The sequence below is a fragment of the Herpailurus yagouaroundi genome, unplaced genomic scaffold (assembly GCF_014898765.1).
Source record: "Herpailurus yagouaroundi ecotype Mexico unplaced genomic scaffold, PumYag 28, whole genome shotgun sequence".
Taxonomy (NCBI): Eukaryota; Metazoa; Chordata; class Mammalia; order Carnivora; family Felidae; genus Herpailurus; species Herpailurus yagouaroundi.
The window spans coordinates 11,263,294-11,279,859 of record NW_024412376.1 but is presented as its reverse complement, the minus strand read 5'-3'; the positions used below and the strand labels follow the sequence as shown (position 1 = coordinate 11,279,859).

Genomic DNA, 16,566 nt, shown 5'->3' with positions numbered 1-16,566 from the left:
ATCAGCCCAAAACTTAGCAACTTAAAACAACAAAAAGTTATTATCTTCCCAGTTTCTGAGGAAACCATGAGTGTGCAAGGAAAGCCAAGATTTTGTCTCCTTTTTCAGATGAAAATTTCACTCAGAAACATGTTTATATATAATATAATCTGGCAGAAATCTGGGAGCAGCTTAGTTTAGTAGTTCTGGCCCGTGGTCTCTCATGAGACTTCTGTCAAGATCTTGACCAGAATGTAGTCATCCGAAGGCTTGATTTGGCTGGTAGGTCTGCTTCCAGGCTCATTCACGTGACTATGGGCTGAAGGCCTCACTTCCTTACCAAATAACCTCTTCATAGGGTGTTCATAGTGGCTGGCTTACCCCCAAATAGATGTTCCAAGAGAGACAAAGTGAGTAAGGAGAAGTTGCCGTGTCTTTTATCTAATCTCAGAAGTGACACACGATCACTTCTATTGGTCACACAAACCAAACCCTGGTGCACTGCAGAAGGAGACTACATAAGGGGGCATGGATCGTGGGGGGGCCATCTTGAAGGCTGGCTACCACAGTGGGGCAATCAATACTGGGTGTTCAATAAATGCATGGTAAAGTTTGCACCTTAGTAATCCATAAGTCAAAAGCTCTACTTTTTTAAAAATAGACTTTACTTTTTAGAGTGGTTTTAGGTTTACAGCAAAATTAAGCGATAAGTACAGAGCATTCCCATATACTCCCTGCCTCCATACGAGCACATTTTCCACCACAGTGGTACACATATAATTGATGAACTTACATTAACACATCAGTATCACCCAAAGTCCACAGTCTACATTAGGATTCTCTCTTGGTGTTGTGCATTCAATGGGTTTAGACAAATGTACATTGATATATATCCATCATTATAGTATCATATGGAATAGTTTCACCACCCTAAAAATTATCTGTGCTTTTCCAATTCATCCCTCCTTCCCTCTAACCCCTGCCTTTTCCAGAATGTCATATAGAATCATACATTATATAGCCTTTTCAGGTTGTAACTTAGTAATATGCATATAAGCTTCCTGCATGTTTTTTTCATGGCTTGATAGCTCATTTCTTACACTTTTTTTTTTTTTTACAAATAAGTGAACATCCTTTTTGCCCTGGTTTTACTGACTGTATCATTTTGGAGTGTTTTTAATCTTCCACAAGGCCTAAATAATTTGAATGGTTTACCCAGCTAACAGACTGCTGCCACATTAAACTAAAAAGCCATGAAATGTGTTTTGGACAGACTTAGTAATTCATCTTTCCCCTAACTCGTCTTTTTTCCCTTATAATCACATTCTCTAGGTATCTTTCCAGAATCATTCATGTTCTACTTATCTAATGCAGTTGTGGAAAACCTCTGTTTGAAATTCTTTTATGTTCTATTTAAGATATTGAGTCTTGCTAGAATAACTGCTCTCTAAGAAGAAGGACTATGTTGTGTGTTAGTTGATAAAGGGACCTATTGCCAATGTGTGCTGGCATTAAATAGAAGCCTCAGATACAGAGGAAGGAACTATTCTTTTTTGATGGGAAAAATAGGGCTATAGCATTGCAGTTTGCCCCATTCTTACAGTGAGCTAGCAATGCACATGTACACAAGGAAGGCAATATCAAGTTGGCAGTATTGTTGTCTATGGGGCTTTCCTTCTATTCTGCCAAGATTGAAGGTCAGTACAGACTTGACAATAAAAGGATGGTGTTCTAATGGGTGAAATTGAAGAAAAAGCAGCCCTTGCCCTTGTGGTTGATTAGTTTGGGAAAATTTTTTCATTCCTAGAGAAAGAAAGAGATCTTACTTTTTCGTTTTCCCTCCCCACGTGAAAAATTTCAAGCTGCAGGGCAATCAGCACTCATCTGGCACTTTATAAATTGTGATATAGCCTTGCTAGTCAGGCTGAAAATGTATGTTGTTGCGTGCAGTCCTTAACTATGTTAAGATTCATCTTACTAAACTGCCTCATGTTCAGGCAAGTTGTAATGACTCGTTGGGCCTCAATAAAAAAGTTACGTGCAAAAAAAAAATTATATCAATTTTTTTTGGAGCAAGAATGATTTCTTGTTATAATGAACCAGAAATACAAGATTCCATTGAAACTGGAACAGTTAACGGAATATGGTTGATATATATATCAAGGGAAATAAGAAGAGGGTCAAACAAAGCCAATGAAGGAAGAACCCAAGATTGGCTTGGGATAAACATAAGGATAATAGCATTTCAGCACAGGCATCTTCTGACCACTTGCAGCAGTTAGTTGGCCATTGTCAGCAGCAGCACTGTCATCATCTAAAGAGGAAGCAGGGTGTAGAGCAGGAGAGCTGGAACAACTGTCATGTTAGCAAGAACTCATATTTGTGTAGTGTCCAACACTGTGCCCGCCACTCTGACTCTGCAAGGAAACAGTTTGTCTCTAGTACGTTGCAACCAGAAAGCCAGCAGCGCTCATGAGAACAACAACAACAAAAGGTTGAAGTGCTATAAGAAGCCTTCATATTCAGGAGCAAAACAGCTTATAGATTCTATTGTGTAAAAAGCAATAGAAAGTCCTGGAAAAGGACTGAGAGGGAGTTGAAAGGATGTACTCTGCTCAAGTCTTAGTGGAAAAGCAGGTTAACTTTTCAAAATTTGCCAGTAGTTAAGGGTTGATGAGAATGGTAATTGAATTTATGTTTCTTTACCAACTGCTCCAAATTGTCTCCAATGTTTTATGGAAATATTATGTAATAGTTCTACCTAACTGTTTTAACAGCAGTATTTTCACTAAAATGGAGTAGATGAGTGGGAAAATGTTCCTTGCTCAACAATACCTCTGGGGAGTCAGGAAACCAATGTGGTCACCCATGCTTTCCCTCCTGATAACCAAACCTCCTGAAGGCCCCCAGAGGTGGTTATGGTACCTGAGAGATAATAAGTAGCCCCAGAAGCATCTTGCTTGCAAACCCAAAGTTACCAAGGAATTACAAACGATCACATCATCTTTAAAAACATTTCCGAATATCAATTATTTCAGCCTTTTTCTGCTCCCACACCTTCCTCCACGTGCATCACACTCCAATTGGCAACACTGTCCCTCACCAGAGAGGGAGAATAAGTATAAGAGGGGCATGTGGTTTTGAAAAAAAAAAAAAAGGCTCTTATCGATTCTTACCTGCCCTTCTGGGAGTCAGGGCAGGAGAGCATCCCTTCCTTCCCACTGTCAGTTGACATAGCAGATGGAGGCTAGTGGCTTCCTGGCCTCTGTGAAGGCCAAGAAGCCTGCCTCAAAGGAGGAGTCCAGCTGAAAGATGACCAAGAGTCAGGCCACCTGGGTTCTCACCTAGGATTTGCCACTAACATTTGGCAACCTTTATCTGTAACCTCAAGTGGTTGGACTACAAGATCCATGAGGTCCAGTAGAGCACTGATAATTTGCTGTTCCATATTGGCCCGAAGAAGCTGGTGAGCCGTATGTAGTTTCGCAGGAGGAAGTTACTATGTTTTCCTGTAAATCTAAATCTGTGGTTGCAAACTGGTGGTCAGATCTGGCATGTAAGTGCGTTTTGTTTATACTCCCTAGTGTTTTGTAAGTTCTTTGTCTTTTATTTTTATTACTAGTTGTCAACACTTGAAACATAGTGCAATTCTCAGTATCACTTCTGGCTTGTCTTGAAAATTCTGTGTCTGGCAACACCTGGCCCTTACTCTTACATCGCAACCTCTTCCATACTGGGCCTGTGCTGTTAGGTTCCTCAGGTCCACATGGCCCACTTTGCTAATTTCCGTCCATTCCTGGCCACTGTAGAAGTTAAAGTTTGCAACCCCTGTTTTAAATTTTCTCCATATTCTCTGGGTCACATGGGACAATGTAGAGTATGTGTAAAAGACACATACTCTAGCCTATTTGAGCTTTCTCTGATGCTTGGACTGGTTCCAGGAGGATGAGTTCCTGGGCATGTGAGCTGTGGGCATGCCTATTTGGCTTGGTCATGAATGAGGACGGTGGGGTAAAAGCTAGAAGCTCACAAGCTTGTCATGTTCTGGAAAGTTCCCCATTGTTACAGCTGCATTACAAGTGTGCAGAAGGTGTATGAGAGGTTCCATGTGAGCATCTGAGTGCATCAGAAGAGATAAGACCAGAAGAAAAAAATGCTTGCGGGGTTTTCAAGTGCCTTTTCCCCTCCTCTTCTTACCCTTATTTTCTAGGTCCATGCCACAAGCGACGGACAGGTGGCTGCTGCACTCAGCTGGGCTCCCTGTCAGCCCTGAAGCATGCTGTCCTTGGGCTGTACCTGCTGGTCTTCCTGATTCTCGTAGGCATCTTCATCTTAGCAGGTAAGGGCACCCTTTCCTGTTGTGGCCTTTAAGAATGTGAATGGAGGTGTTTAGGGAGCAACAGTAGATGGGAACTGGAGAGCTTAAACCTCTGTCTCCATTTTCACAGTCATAAGCCCAAACACTTCCCCTGTCACCATGGAAACCACAAAGGAGGAAGCTGGCTGGTCTTTCAGACCAGCATGACTCTTGACAGCATTGCCCATTTCATGTGGGATGAGGAGTTGGCAGGCGATATGTGAGTTTGGAGAACCTCTGAGTCCAGGAGCAGAGATTTAGCTACTCTGAGTGGCTTCTGAGTTTTCAGGCATCATTGTGTGATTTGTGCATCCAGGGCCTCCCTGGATCTCTATTCTGTGGTTTGCACAGAGCAGGCTAAGCCCCTTGTCCTGGGCATGATGAAAATAGTCATGAGACATTTTGCTGCTGTGGTTAATCAGAATCATCATCAACTTGCTGTCCTTTTGTGATTACTCGGGGGTGGGACGGGTTTGCCCCAGTTCAGCTGGGCTCTTCTCCCCAGTGTCCATCTGCAAGACAGGCTGGTCATAGGCTGGAGTTAGGAGCACATTTTCTAGATAGGAAGAAGGAGAGCTCATGGACTTAGAAAGGGATCAAGCAGAAGACCACATGTGAGCAACTTAGTTCACTGCTCACAGGTCACTCCACATGTCACATGTCACAGGTCACAGGTGATGGAGACGGTGAAGCACAGAGGGACAGCGGTTGTAGTGGTCTCTCCTGACTCCCACACAGAGGGAGAGGTGCCCAATTCCCACCTTTCTCAATGAAAGTATGTAAGAGTTGACAAAGTAAGACCAAGGGTTCAGTTTATTTCAACCTCACCCATCCTACATGATAGCCTACTTTGTGTCAGGTTCCATGCTAGAAGTGGATATGCAGCTAAATAAGACCCATGGGCTTCCTTCAAGGAGCTCCCAGTTGTTGGAAAGGCAGAGGCACACAGCTAGAGCTCTGTCTCAAGGCAGAATGTGATAGGGCTGATGACAGAGACTGTATGTTGACAACAAGTGCTATGGTAATATAGAGGAGACACACGCAGTGTAAGTATGGGTAATGCATGGAGGGGGGTTGGTCAGAGCAAGGCGGCTGGCCAGACCGAGATGACTTAGAGTGCTGAGGGTGGGGCCCATGAGTTAACTCTAGGACAGGGATCGGGAGGCTAAGCACTTGCAGATGACCTTTGCTGGAAATCATGAGGCAGATGCCTAGGACCTCATTGGTATTGTCTCACTTTCTGTCAAGTGAGAATAGTCACCTGGGGCCTATGATGGAATGTTCAATGCTGCCTTCACCTTCAGGGTTCCACACTCGGGGCAAAGGGCATGATTAGGGGTGGTGTCTGTCCTACCACCCCTTGACCTGAGTGGGGGGACAGCCAACAACAATGAGAGAAAGTCATGATTCATCTCAAGGACCCATGGATGATGTCCAGCCAGAGGATGATTTGAACATGTTCTTGGGCTGCTCAGTGGGAGATTGGGATCTGGGTTTTGTGGGCTTGGCAGCCACAACCATAACAAATTTCCAGAATTTTTGGAAACTGTTTCAGCCCAGCAGGAAAGCTAGGCTATGGTATTACAATCTCTCTGCTGAATAGGAAATTTTAGGTGACAGAAGAGGGTCTAGAAGAGAGTGCCAGACAAATGGGGACCATAGGGCAGGTCTCTAGAGCCTGGAAGCCTGGAAGCGTGGAAGGGCATAATTTTGGGAGAAGATAAAGTTCTCTTCTGTGTCTAGAGGGTTGCCATAAAGCAGGCATATTCTGTGTGACCTCAGAGGGTAGAATTAGACAAATGGGTGAATTTTGTAAGGAAATAGATTCTCATTCAAAATAGAGGAGAGGTTCTAGCAAGTAGTGCTGCTTGGGATGCTGTAGAAAGACTTTTCTCCTGGCTTTGTCAACTTGGAGGTCGAATGGGATTTATGATGACATCCTGGAAGTTTCAGAAGGGAGGGTGGATCATGGTTTTCCAATCTAACCAAAATATTGCCACGCTTCCTTAGTTTTCTAGACAGAAACCTGGGGAGGATATTGATCATTATGATCACCTTTGAATTTGAAGTTTCTGGATGCCAGATTGCCTGTGTGGAATGACAGTTTGGGGTGTATCAGAACTAATCTGATGAGACAGAGCATCATACTTTATATCTTGGCTCTGGGGCATGACCGCTGTCCCCTCCCCAGGTTCTTCTCTGGAAAATCATGCTGGCCTCTGGGAGGGTTTTGTGAGGGTGGCCAATGAAAAAATGTAGTCACCAACGGCTTCTCCCCTAGGGAGGGGACTTAGGAATGTAGTGAACAAGTCTGGGATTCTTCAAGGAGAACCTGCCTGACCTAGGTAGGAAGTTTCTTCAGAGCACCCTGATTAGAGACCTCCAGTTATGTCTCCTTTATGAAAATACCAAGACTATGGAGAGATACATGGTTCAGTGTAAATTAGAGCTTACCTAGCCTTCTGTTAGGAGTTCTGCTGTGGCTGCTTCCCCATGTTGGGCAGAATATGCTCTTCATTGTCCTGCTGAGGTCGCCTTCCACAAGAGGTGCTAAAGACTGAGTTGTGCCCCACCACCAAATTTATATGTTGAAGCCCTAACCTTTAATATGACGGTATTTGGGGGTGGGGCCTTTGGGAGTTTATTAGGTTATGAGGGTGGGACCCTCATGATGAGATTAGTGCCCTTATAAGAGGAGAGAGGAGAGGAGAGGAGAGAGAGGAAGAGAGAGAAATCTGCCATGTGAGGACACAGAGAGAGTCGCCTGCAAGCCAGGAAAACAGCCCTTACCAACAACCGAATCTACCCACACCTTGATCTTAGGCTTCCCAGTCTCCACAACTGTGACAAACAAATGTCTGTTGTTTAAGCCACCCAGGCTATGGTGTTTTGTTATAGAGGCCTGGACTGACTAAGACAGGAGGAGTTCTGTTTGAACCACTCTCAGATTTCAAAATCTCCTTGTCGACCCAAAGCTCATACATCCTACAGTTGGATAACAAAATTATCCACTCTGACCAAGCACCATGTCTGAATGACTGGTAAAAAATGATTGTGGTACACATGCTTGCTCCTGCTGTTTTTCAATATTATAAAATTATAATCTAACTACATAAAATATTACTCTTATAAAACTTCTCATGAGACTTATGTCAATTCATCTCTTTATCCAAGTATTCAAAATAAAAGGCAAATACTGTACCTTGTGTTCACGCATCATCCCAACATCCCCTGTCCAATCCAGACATCTGGATTTAAATGATTTTAAACCACACTATTTTCTCAGTTGGGCTTTCTACCCGACTATCCATTCCTAACTGGCATCCTCTTGGGAACTTTATTGATACTCCCACAACATTGCCAAGTTCTATGCGCACAGTCTTCTAACATCACTTAATGAGGCTGCATCAGTGCATTCTTCCCAGCCCCCAATTCCTTTAAGACTTTCTATCTCTTCAACCCATTTGATTTATTACCTGGGCTGATGGTTCCATATTATGTTTTTGTTCTGTTCCACATTCAGTTTGGGACAGTATTGACCATCAGGCTTAATTCAATTCATGAATAAGAGGGTTGAGATTGGATGGTTGTGGGTCCTGAGGTCTTCAGTTCAGCACTTCAGGGAAGATGTGATGGAGTGAAAGGGTTAGAGGAGGTTCTAACCCAGTGATTCTGGGACATCACTGTAGTGACAAAGAGTGGTCATGGGGAACGACCTCTTCTTCCTCCTTTCTCCTACCATGACACTACTAAGGAATTTGAATTCCTGCTGTGAAAATGTAATAGTAGAAAGGGGAAGTGCAAACATCTGGGGCTGATTAACCTGGAGTTTTACAGCAACATAGATTGGAACGGGGAGAGTTCCTGGTGAAAAGGGCTCCTCTCACAGCTTAATTTAATTCTTCCTTAACAGCAACAGTCAGATATTGCCATCATCATCCTTAATCACTGCTTCACCTGTACATGAGTGCTTAGTGGGTGCAGAGCAACGGAACAAACCCTGGTATTTCAGTCCATTGGGGCTGTTATAACAAACTGCCACAGTCTGAGCAGCTTAAACAACAAACAGCTGTTTCTCACAGTTCTGGAGACTGGGAAGTCCACGATCAAGCTACTGGCAGATTTGGTGTCTGGTGAGGACCCACCTCCTGCTTAATAGACAGCTGTCTTCTCACAGTGTCCTCACATGCAGAAGGGGTGAGGGAGCTCTTTGGGGTCTCTTTTATAATGGCACTAATCCCATTCAGGAGGGTCCTACCCTCACATCCTGATCACCTCCCAAATGCCCTACCTCGAGATACCATCACATTGGGGGTTAGGATTTCAACATATGAATTTGGGAGGACACAAACATTTAGTTCATAGCATGGGAATAAAAAAGAATCATGAGATGTGTTTCCTGCTCTGGGGGAGTTTAAAATAAGAAGCATACAGGGGTGCCTGGATGGCTCAGTCAGTTAAGCATCTCACTCTTGGTTTCAGCTCAGGTCGTGGTCTCATGGCTTGTGGGTTTGAGCCCTAGCACGGAGCCTGCTTAGGGTTCTCTCTCTCTCCCTCTCTCTCTGCCCTTCCCCTGCTTTCTCTGTCTCTGTCTCTGTCTCTGTCTCTCTCTCTCTCAAATAAACTTAAAAAAAATGAAATCAGAAGCACACAGATACATTAGAACAGTACGATGTAGCTGATGCTATGTGCCAAAGGAGAGGCTGCTGATGCAAAGGAGAGTCTGACTCCTGACAGCTGGAGTGGCTGGGAAGGCCTCAGCCTGGGGAAAGCTGAACACTAAGTGTCCCAAATGTCATTTGAATTGAGCACCTCTTTTTTTTTTATCACCTCGTTTCAAGCAGGTTTTGGACTCTGCAATCAGAGAACAGTGCGCTCAGAGCCCATAGCCATTTATGTGGCAGATTATTGATCTCATCATGCATCTCAGAATGAAGAGTGTGTTGCCTGTAGACTTTATTGGGACACCCTGTTGAAGCAGCGCCATGAAATTCCACCCTGTGCTTATTGTAGGGGTGCTGCTGAAGATGTTGTTCGTCCCATTACACAATGTTGACACACGCAGAAATTATTTTCTGTCTTAGCCTCAGAAGGAGGTGTGCTTGTCTTGAGGAAATAGTTCATTTTCACCTTCAGGAGACTGTGAATCTGAAAGTAATTAAAATTGCTTTCAAGAGGTAATTAATGCAAACCGAGAGTTAGTTGTCATCCCCTTGCAATATGTGTGAATTTGAAAGTAATTAAAATGAAAACCTGCAGACAGATCTGTGGTCCACCCACAGCCACTGTATAGACTTTCCAGAAAGCATTTTTCCATTCATCCTGTTCCTACCCCCATTTAGCGTCTCTCACTACTTCTTCCTTTATCTTGTTCTCATCTACTGTTATGTTAGTGTATTTTATGTGTCCTTATAAACTGCCTTAATCCTTTTTGGAACAAGGAAGGGTGTTATGCACAGTTTTGTCTTGTAAAAAAAATTCTGCCTACTCTCTTCAATTCTGCAAGTGCACGATGTTTTTAAATATGCACATGACGAGTGAGTGAGTGAACGAATGAATGAATGACAGACTAGGAACCTTGGAGGGAATCTTATTTGTGGGGGAAAATGATTATTTCAGTTTCAGTCAAGTGTCTACATGGCACGGTAAATATGGAATCACCACTCAAGGACATGTGACTGGTGGAAGAAGTGTGTAATTAATTACATTATGACACATACATCATAGTCTGTACTGGGTAGGCATTATAGCATTTAGGGAGAATATTAAGACAGGCAGAGTCACGCAGTACCTTATACTGGTGAACACCATGGACTCTGAAGCCAGCCTGTGTGGGTTTGAATCCCCTCTTCTCCATTACCAGCTATGAGATGTTGACCAAGTTACTGGATCTTTCTGTACCTGAGTTTTTTCATCAGAAAATGAGAAAAATAAGTATGCTTGCTCCATTGGGTTGTTATGAGATTTAAACATGTTAATATATTTAAAGCACTCAGAAAAGTGGCTCCTGGCACAGAGTGAGCACGCTGGTAGTACTCTTGTTAGGATAGCAGCATTACTACCCCTACTATATTATTATGCCTATTTTTTCTTGCTTTTCTTTGCAGTCAGTTAAGCTTGATAGTGGGAACTGAGAGTCAGGAATACTTGAGTTTGGTCCCAGCTCATCCATTAACCCTCTGTAATCTTGGGAAAAATCACTGTCTGAACCTTAGTATACTCATTTGTAAAGTGAGCAGGTTGGAGTAGATCAGTGTTTCCCAAACTTTTTGACCATGACCTAGTTCACACATATACCCATAACTGAAATAATCTTAAGTGTGTGGTAGATGCTGATGATTTTCTATTCTACTCATTGTAAAAGAAATATTCACCATCTATATATTTATGTCATGATTCACAAATAGAATGCAAGCTGTAGTGTAAAATCAAAGGGCTAAATGATAATTCTATTACTCTATGTGTCTTTCAAACATTATTATTTTTTTTTGAGAGAGAGAGAGAGAGAGAGAGAGAGAGAGAGAGAGAGAGGAGGGGCAGAGAAAGAAAGAGATAAAGGATCCAAAGTAGGCTTCATGCTGACAGCAGAGAACCCTATGCGGGGTTTGAACCCTCGAACCATGAGATAGTGACCTGAGCCAAAGTTGGACATTCAACTGACTGAGCCACCCAGGTGCCCCTCAAACATTCTAAGTGAACAGCTATGTTCTCTTCAGGATATGGACTTTGAGGCGAAACTTCTGGGTTCACATCTGGGCTGTGCCACTGAATGGTTCTATAATCTTAGGGCAAAAAATTTAACCTCTCAAATCCTCAGTTTTTCATCAGTCACATGGGATGACAATGGTACCTACCCCATAGAGTTGCTGTAAGGATTAAATTAATTTATACATGAAAACTCTTCATGCCTGGCACAAAAATAGTATTCAATAAATATCATCATTAGTCATTAGTATTGTTGCTATTTAACAATATTGCTATTATCATTGGTCTTGGAACAATCAGAGGGACTTTGCTGTCAGAATAAGAAAGGGTTAGAATCCTGCTTGTTTAGCCTGAGCACCTAGGGGTTTTGTCTATAAACAGAGAACGTTGTATGCTTGGTGTAGCGGGAGGGTCTGTGCCCATACCCCACACGTTTCTAATAAATCCACAGGGGAGGCCTGGAGACTTTGTCTGAGGGATCCTGGCCTTGCCGTGACAGTGCAGGGCTCAGTAAGCCAAGAAACAGGATAGTGTTTCCAGCACTGTGTCTCCTTAGGGAAGAGAGTGAGCAAGCCAGCACCATGGTGCCGTTCCCACCCATGGCACTCAGGAGCTTAGCCTTGGAAGGAGTCTCAGAGGACATCTTGTACAACCTCCCTCCCTCCCAGGGCAAGAACCTCCCTCCTGACTTCCCAGACAGATGAGGTATTGCACTTCTACTGAAGAACAGCCACAAGTGACAGAAACTCTTGCCTAATCTTCCTCAACTATCCCACACATGCTGTTTCTAGCTCCTCTTGTAGGAACAGCTCGCAACAAGCCTTTCTCCTCATCCTCGTGATTGTTCTTCAGCGAGGTGAAAATAGGTTAAGCAAGATTCATTCTTCCAATAGTGACTTGGTCAGGAGACCTACGTGTGTGTGTGTATTCACACCTGCTACGTTATACTGAGGTCATCGTTTTACATACCTGCTCCTCTTCTCGTCCAGAACAAAGCTCCTTCATGATAAGGTACTGTGTCTTGTTCATGCCGGTGCCTGGCATGATGCCCTGCACAGAGTAGATGTTCAGCTAAGGTTTGGCATCAACGTAATGGCCATCCTCCCCCTCCCATCCCCACCCAATAAGCTCCAGGTTTTCGTGGAAAACAAAATTAGACACAGCACTGTCGGTGTAGTCTGGCCAGGGCAGGGTGTGCTGAGCTGTGACGAACTTTGATCTGGACACTGCCCGTCTGCTGATGTAGCCTAAATTTGCACGAGCCTTCCTCGCGGTGACTCATAGTAATACACGATACCACATCCAAGGGATGGGATACTAAGCAGCCATTAATAATCATGTCTGTTCGCCAACCCCACCCCCAACTCTAGATATCTTTCAAAGGGAATATTGCCTAGTGAGGGCTTCTCTATCCCATGTCAGTACAACTGGCTTTGGTTGGTTTTCTTGTTGCCTTAACTTAAATGCAGATCTTGTTAGTAATCCCAATTAAATGTCATCACGCCGGCTTCTGCCAAGTATTGCAGCCTGTTGGATCAGTTTGAATCTGCATTCGGACATCTGTCATTTAGCTTTCCCTTTTGGGCTTGTGTCATCGGTCACATCTGAGCCAATATCCCAACACAGTCTCCATTCCACAGCCTGCCGCCACGTGTACGGTTCCCGGGAGGACATGACCAATGACACCCCAGCCCATGCACAGGCTTTACCATCCTGGGAGGTGGGATAGCCTCAAAGACCTCCCCCCTCCCCCGCCACCAGCCTTTTTCCTTAAACCCAGACCCCGCTCACCTGAGACACTACCTTTCCCCCTATGTTCCACCTTGGCTGTGTGAACCTTCCCAAGCTATCAGAGTTTCCCCAGCAGAAGAGACCCCAGCCTTTCCTTAGTTCCAGGGGAGTGGGCAGGAAAAAGAGGAAGAGAATTTTGACATCCTGGCTTTTCCACAAAAAATTCTACGGCCTAAGATGAAGGACCTTCCATATCTCCCTTACTTAGATGGATGCCTCTGACCACCTCTGAGGTGAGGAAAGTGAGCATGGGAGAAAGCCACCTGCAAATTTGGTATTATGTTCTCTGGGTCTTCAGTCAAACTGTACCACAATTAGGACAGTGCAGAGGACTGATCTCAACTACCTCTTTCTGCAATCCTCCCTCTAGACAAAGGGCCAAATCTGGCCAGTGCCTGCGTTTGCCAATAAAGTTCTATCGGCACACAGCTGTGCTCATTCATTTACGTATTGTCTATGCCTGCTTTCGTGCCACAGTGGCAGTGCTGAGTGGTTTTAACAGAGACGGTATGGCCTAGTGAGCAAAACATAGTTACTCCCTGGCATTTTGCAGAAAATGTTTGCCAACCCCCCTTTAGGCTTATACTGACCACTATCAGCCCTTTAATCTTTCATCTCTGGAGTGTGCTTTATAGTGTTCAAAGAATTTACACATATGTTATGTCATCTATTTCTCCTAACAATCGAAGGAATCCAGAAAAGAGTTCATAGTCCATTGTTGAAGAAACTGAGGCGCAGAAGAGTTGCGCATGCTGGCTCATGGTCCCACAGCTGGAGCGTGGAACCTGGACCATGGACGATAGGTTGGTGTGAAGTCAGTCAGCCCTTCTCTTACCCCAGTCTCCTGCTGGAGGCATTAACCATGGCCCAGTGACAAAGCGCCTGGGCACTGGAATCAACCTGCCAGGGTACAAATCTTGGCTTTGCCACTTCCTGTGTGCCCTTGGGCAAGTTATTCAAGAGTCATCATCTATAAAGCAGAAGTGACACCACTGCCCACTTTGAGATGTCATGATGAGGTTGAGATAAATTCATCCATGGAAACTATCTACAATAGTCCATGGTATGTAGTAACAATCATCAGTGTTGTTAGGTGATTATAATCAAGTATAACTCCCTCCAACTGTGCCTTAATCCAGCCCTCATGTCACCATGCTATCCAGGAAATAGTAAGAGAAACTTGTCAACTGCTTTGATTTCTGTCCAAGGAACCAGGATTGGAGGAAATTTTAGAAGCACTGTTAACGCAGCACCCAGATTTTGCTAAGAAAATGACATTTCTTAACTAAGCACAAATAGATGGGAATGGGCTTGAGTTAGTCTTTTGCTTCCTCCTGCAGCTCACATAGCCCTCTTCATGGCTCAACCATTGTACCTTCAAAACCTACCTTTCCTTCTGCCTTCTGGTTCTGTCTTCTGCTTGCTTGCGCCAGAGCTATGAAGTAGATGGTGTCACTAACTGATGGCTTTGAGTTTGGGCTGGGATCGAAGCCTGGGAACTAGCAAGCTTTTGTTCCCTGCCCTGTTGAAGAGAAGTTATAAACTCTCAGCATTTCTGTTAGGATCTTGTGGGCATTGTGCATTTTCTGCCCCCGCCCAAAGGCTTAGAGCCCTCTTGCATCAGATCCAAAACAACAAGCGTGTGTGGAGTGCCAACAATGTGCCTAGCAATGAGACTCAGGGAGATATGAAGAGAAATAAAGAGAGGCCCCTGACATAAAGATCGTACCAACTGAAAGAACAGATATGAAAAAAAACCAAAAACAAACAGCCCTAGAAAACAGAGCGCGGTTCAAAGAACAGATGTTTTGGAACCAGACAAACCCAAACCCTGATATCAGCTTGATCGCTTATGAGTTGTGATCTGGAAAAATTCTTTAACCCTCATTAAAAAACAAACAAACAAACAAACAAACAAACAAAACATTAAAACAGGGATAATAACGATCACTTAGCAGTGTTGCGATGATTCACTGAGGTAACACATAAAATGCCTTGCACAATGCCTGGCTTATGCCAGGGGCTCACCAAATGTTTCCCTATAAATCTCAAAAAAGAGGTACTCACGTATTCTGAGAAGTTCTGATTTAATTCAAGGAAGTAATCTGTTGGTCTCCTATGCTGCTCTGCTCCTACCTGCTTTACCTTTAAATCTTAGAGTAACTAGGAGCTCAGTCCTTGGCCTTCTTCCCTTCGTTAACTGAGCTCTCTTGCCGGTGAGCCTCATCAAATTCCATCATATTTCATATCTGAATTCACCTCTAACTTTTGCCATGAAATCCAGACCAATCTGTTCAACTACCTACTTGTGTCATTCCCGCTTGTTTCTTTAATGAGTGTCTGCAACTAAATATGACACTAAAAGTGAACAGAACTCTTGATTTTCCATACCCAAATTGTTTCTCCCCGATTTTTCTCCATCTCTGTATAAACAACACCATGATCTAGCCAGTTGTATTAGCCCCAAACCAAGGAATCCTTCTAGATTTCTCTCACCTGCTTCCCATGTTCACCCCCTCAGCCAGCCCTGATGGGCCCCATCATTTCTCACCTGGACCCCTCCAACTGCCTCCCAACTGGGGAGAGTTACCAAATAAAAATACAGGGTGCCCTGATAAATTTGAAATGATGAATTATTTTACAGACCCGGGAAGAAGGATAACAAAGCAGGGAGTTTCTCAAGTCTGTGGGGACATTGGGGGTGGGGGGGAGGTGATGTCTCTGTCTCCCTGTCTCCCTCTGGTTCCCTGTCTCCCTCTGTCCCTGTCTCCCTCTGGTTCCAGGAGAGGCAGATGGCCCACTGCTATGGCCTCCAGGTAGACGATGTGTTTGGCCTCATTAGAATAACGGCCAGCTTCACCCCATGCCCTCCATCTCTGAGAAGTCCTTCAGAGATGGGAAGCCTGACTTCTTGGCCCCAAATGCCCTCCCAGCTGGCAGCCCAGTATAGCCTGATGGCCACCAGGCATCCCAGGACTCCTGCCCCTCTCTGTGCAACTTTGTGAGAGCCCCACGTTCTCCGAGATCCTTTTTAGAGCAATCTAAGGGATAAAGAGAACTGGGTGGGGGAATCTGCCCCTTCCTGTAGTCCCTCCCACATTCTCCCCTCCTCAGGAAATCCCAGAAGAAAGGCAGGCCCGGGCTCTACTCCAGCTAAGGGGGCACAGCTGATGTCTCTCAGTGGTCTCTCGCCATGCGTCTCTGTAACGCTAGCATCAATCAGAGCTCAGCTGTCATTTAGTAGCGCAACGTGGAGCCAGCCTACCTTGTCCCACAGATCCCTATGTCTAAGAGGGGTCTTTGGAGCCCCTCCCCCACTTGGCGCCTGCATGAACATGGGGGAGGGCAGTGAAGAAGATGTCCCAAGTGACTCCCAGGAGGCAACGGTGCCCATTCCCAGGATGGGAAGTAGGGGACTCATACAGAGCTGTAGCCACCCTGAGTCACCCTGGGAGGGGTTTCTTCTGCCGAGCGCTTTGTTTCTCTTTCTTGCTGTTGTCAACAACGACGGGGTCTGGCCAGTTTTCCTCTGTGAACCATTTCGGCATATTATCTGCCAGGGTTTTGGAAAGACTGCATCTTTCCGGGAGGAGTCTGAGGGAAGGCGTCTCTTATTTCCCCATTAACACTTGTCCCCTGACCATTAGCTGGGGCCCCAGAGCATGAATAAACAAGCAGATTGCCTCAAGGAAGTCAGTGTCCTTTCAGGGTCTATAAAAGCAGTTTACACCCTT

At 44.6% G+C, this 16,566-nt stretch overlaps 1 protein-coding gene across 2 annotated transcripts in view; it reads left to right on the top strand.

Annotated features, from left to right (window-relative positions):
* SCARA5 (scavenger receptor class A member 5) overlaps positions 1-16,566 on the top strand; it is a 126,812-nt gene that overhangs the window by 26,127 nt on the left and 84,119 nt on the right. For both annotated transcript variants that reach the window (XM_040465110.1, XM_040465180.1), the window contains exon 3: positions 4,190-4,318. In XM_040465110.1, the coding sequence (XP_040321044.1) occupies positions 4,190-4,318 (129 nt within the window). The remainder of the gene's footprint in view (positions 1-4,189; positions 4,319-16,566) is intronic.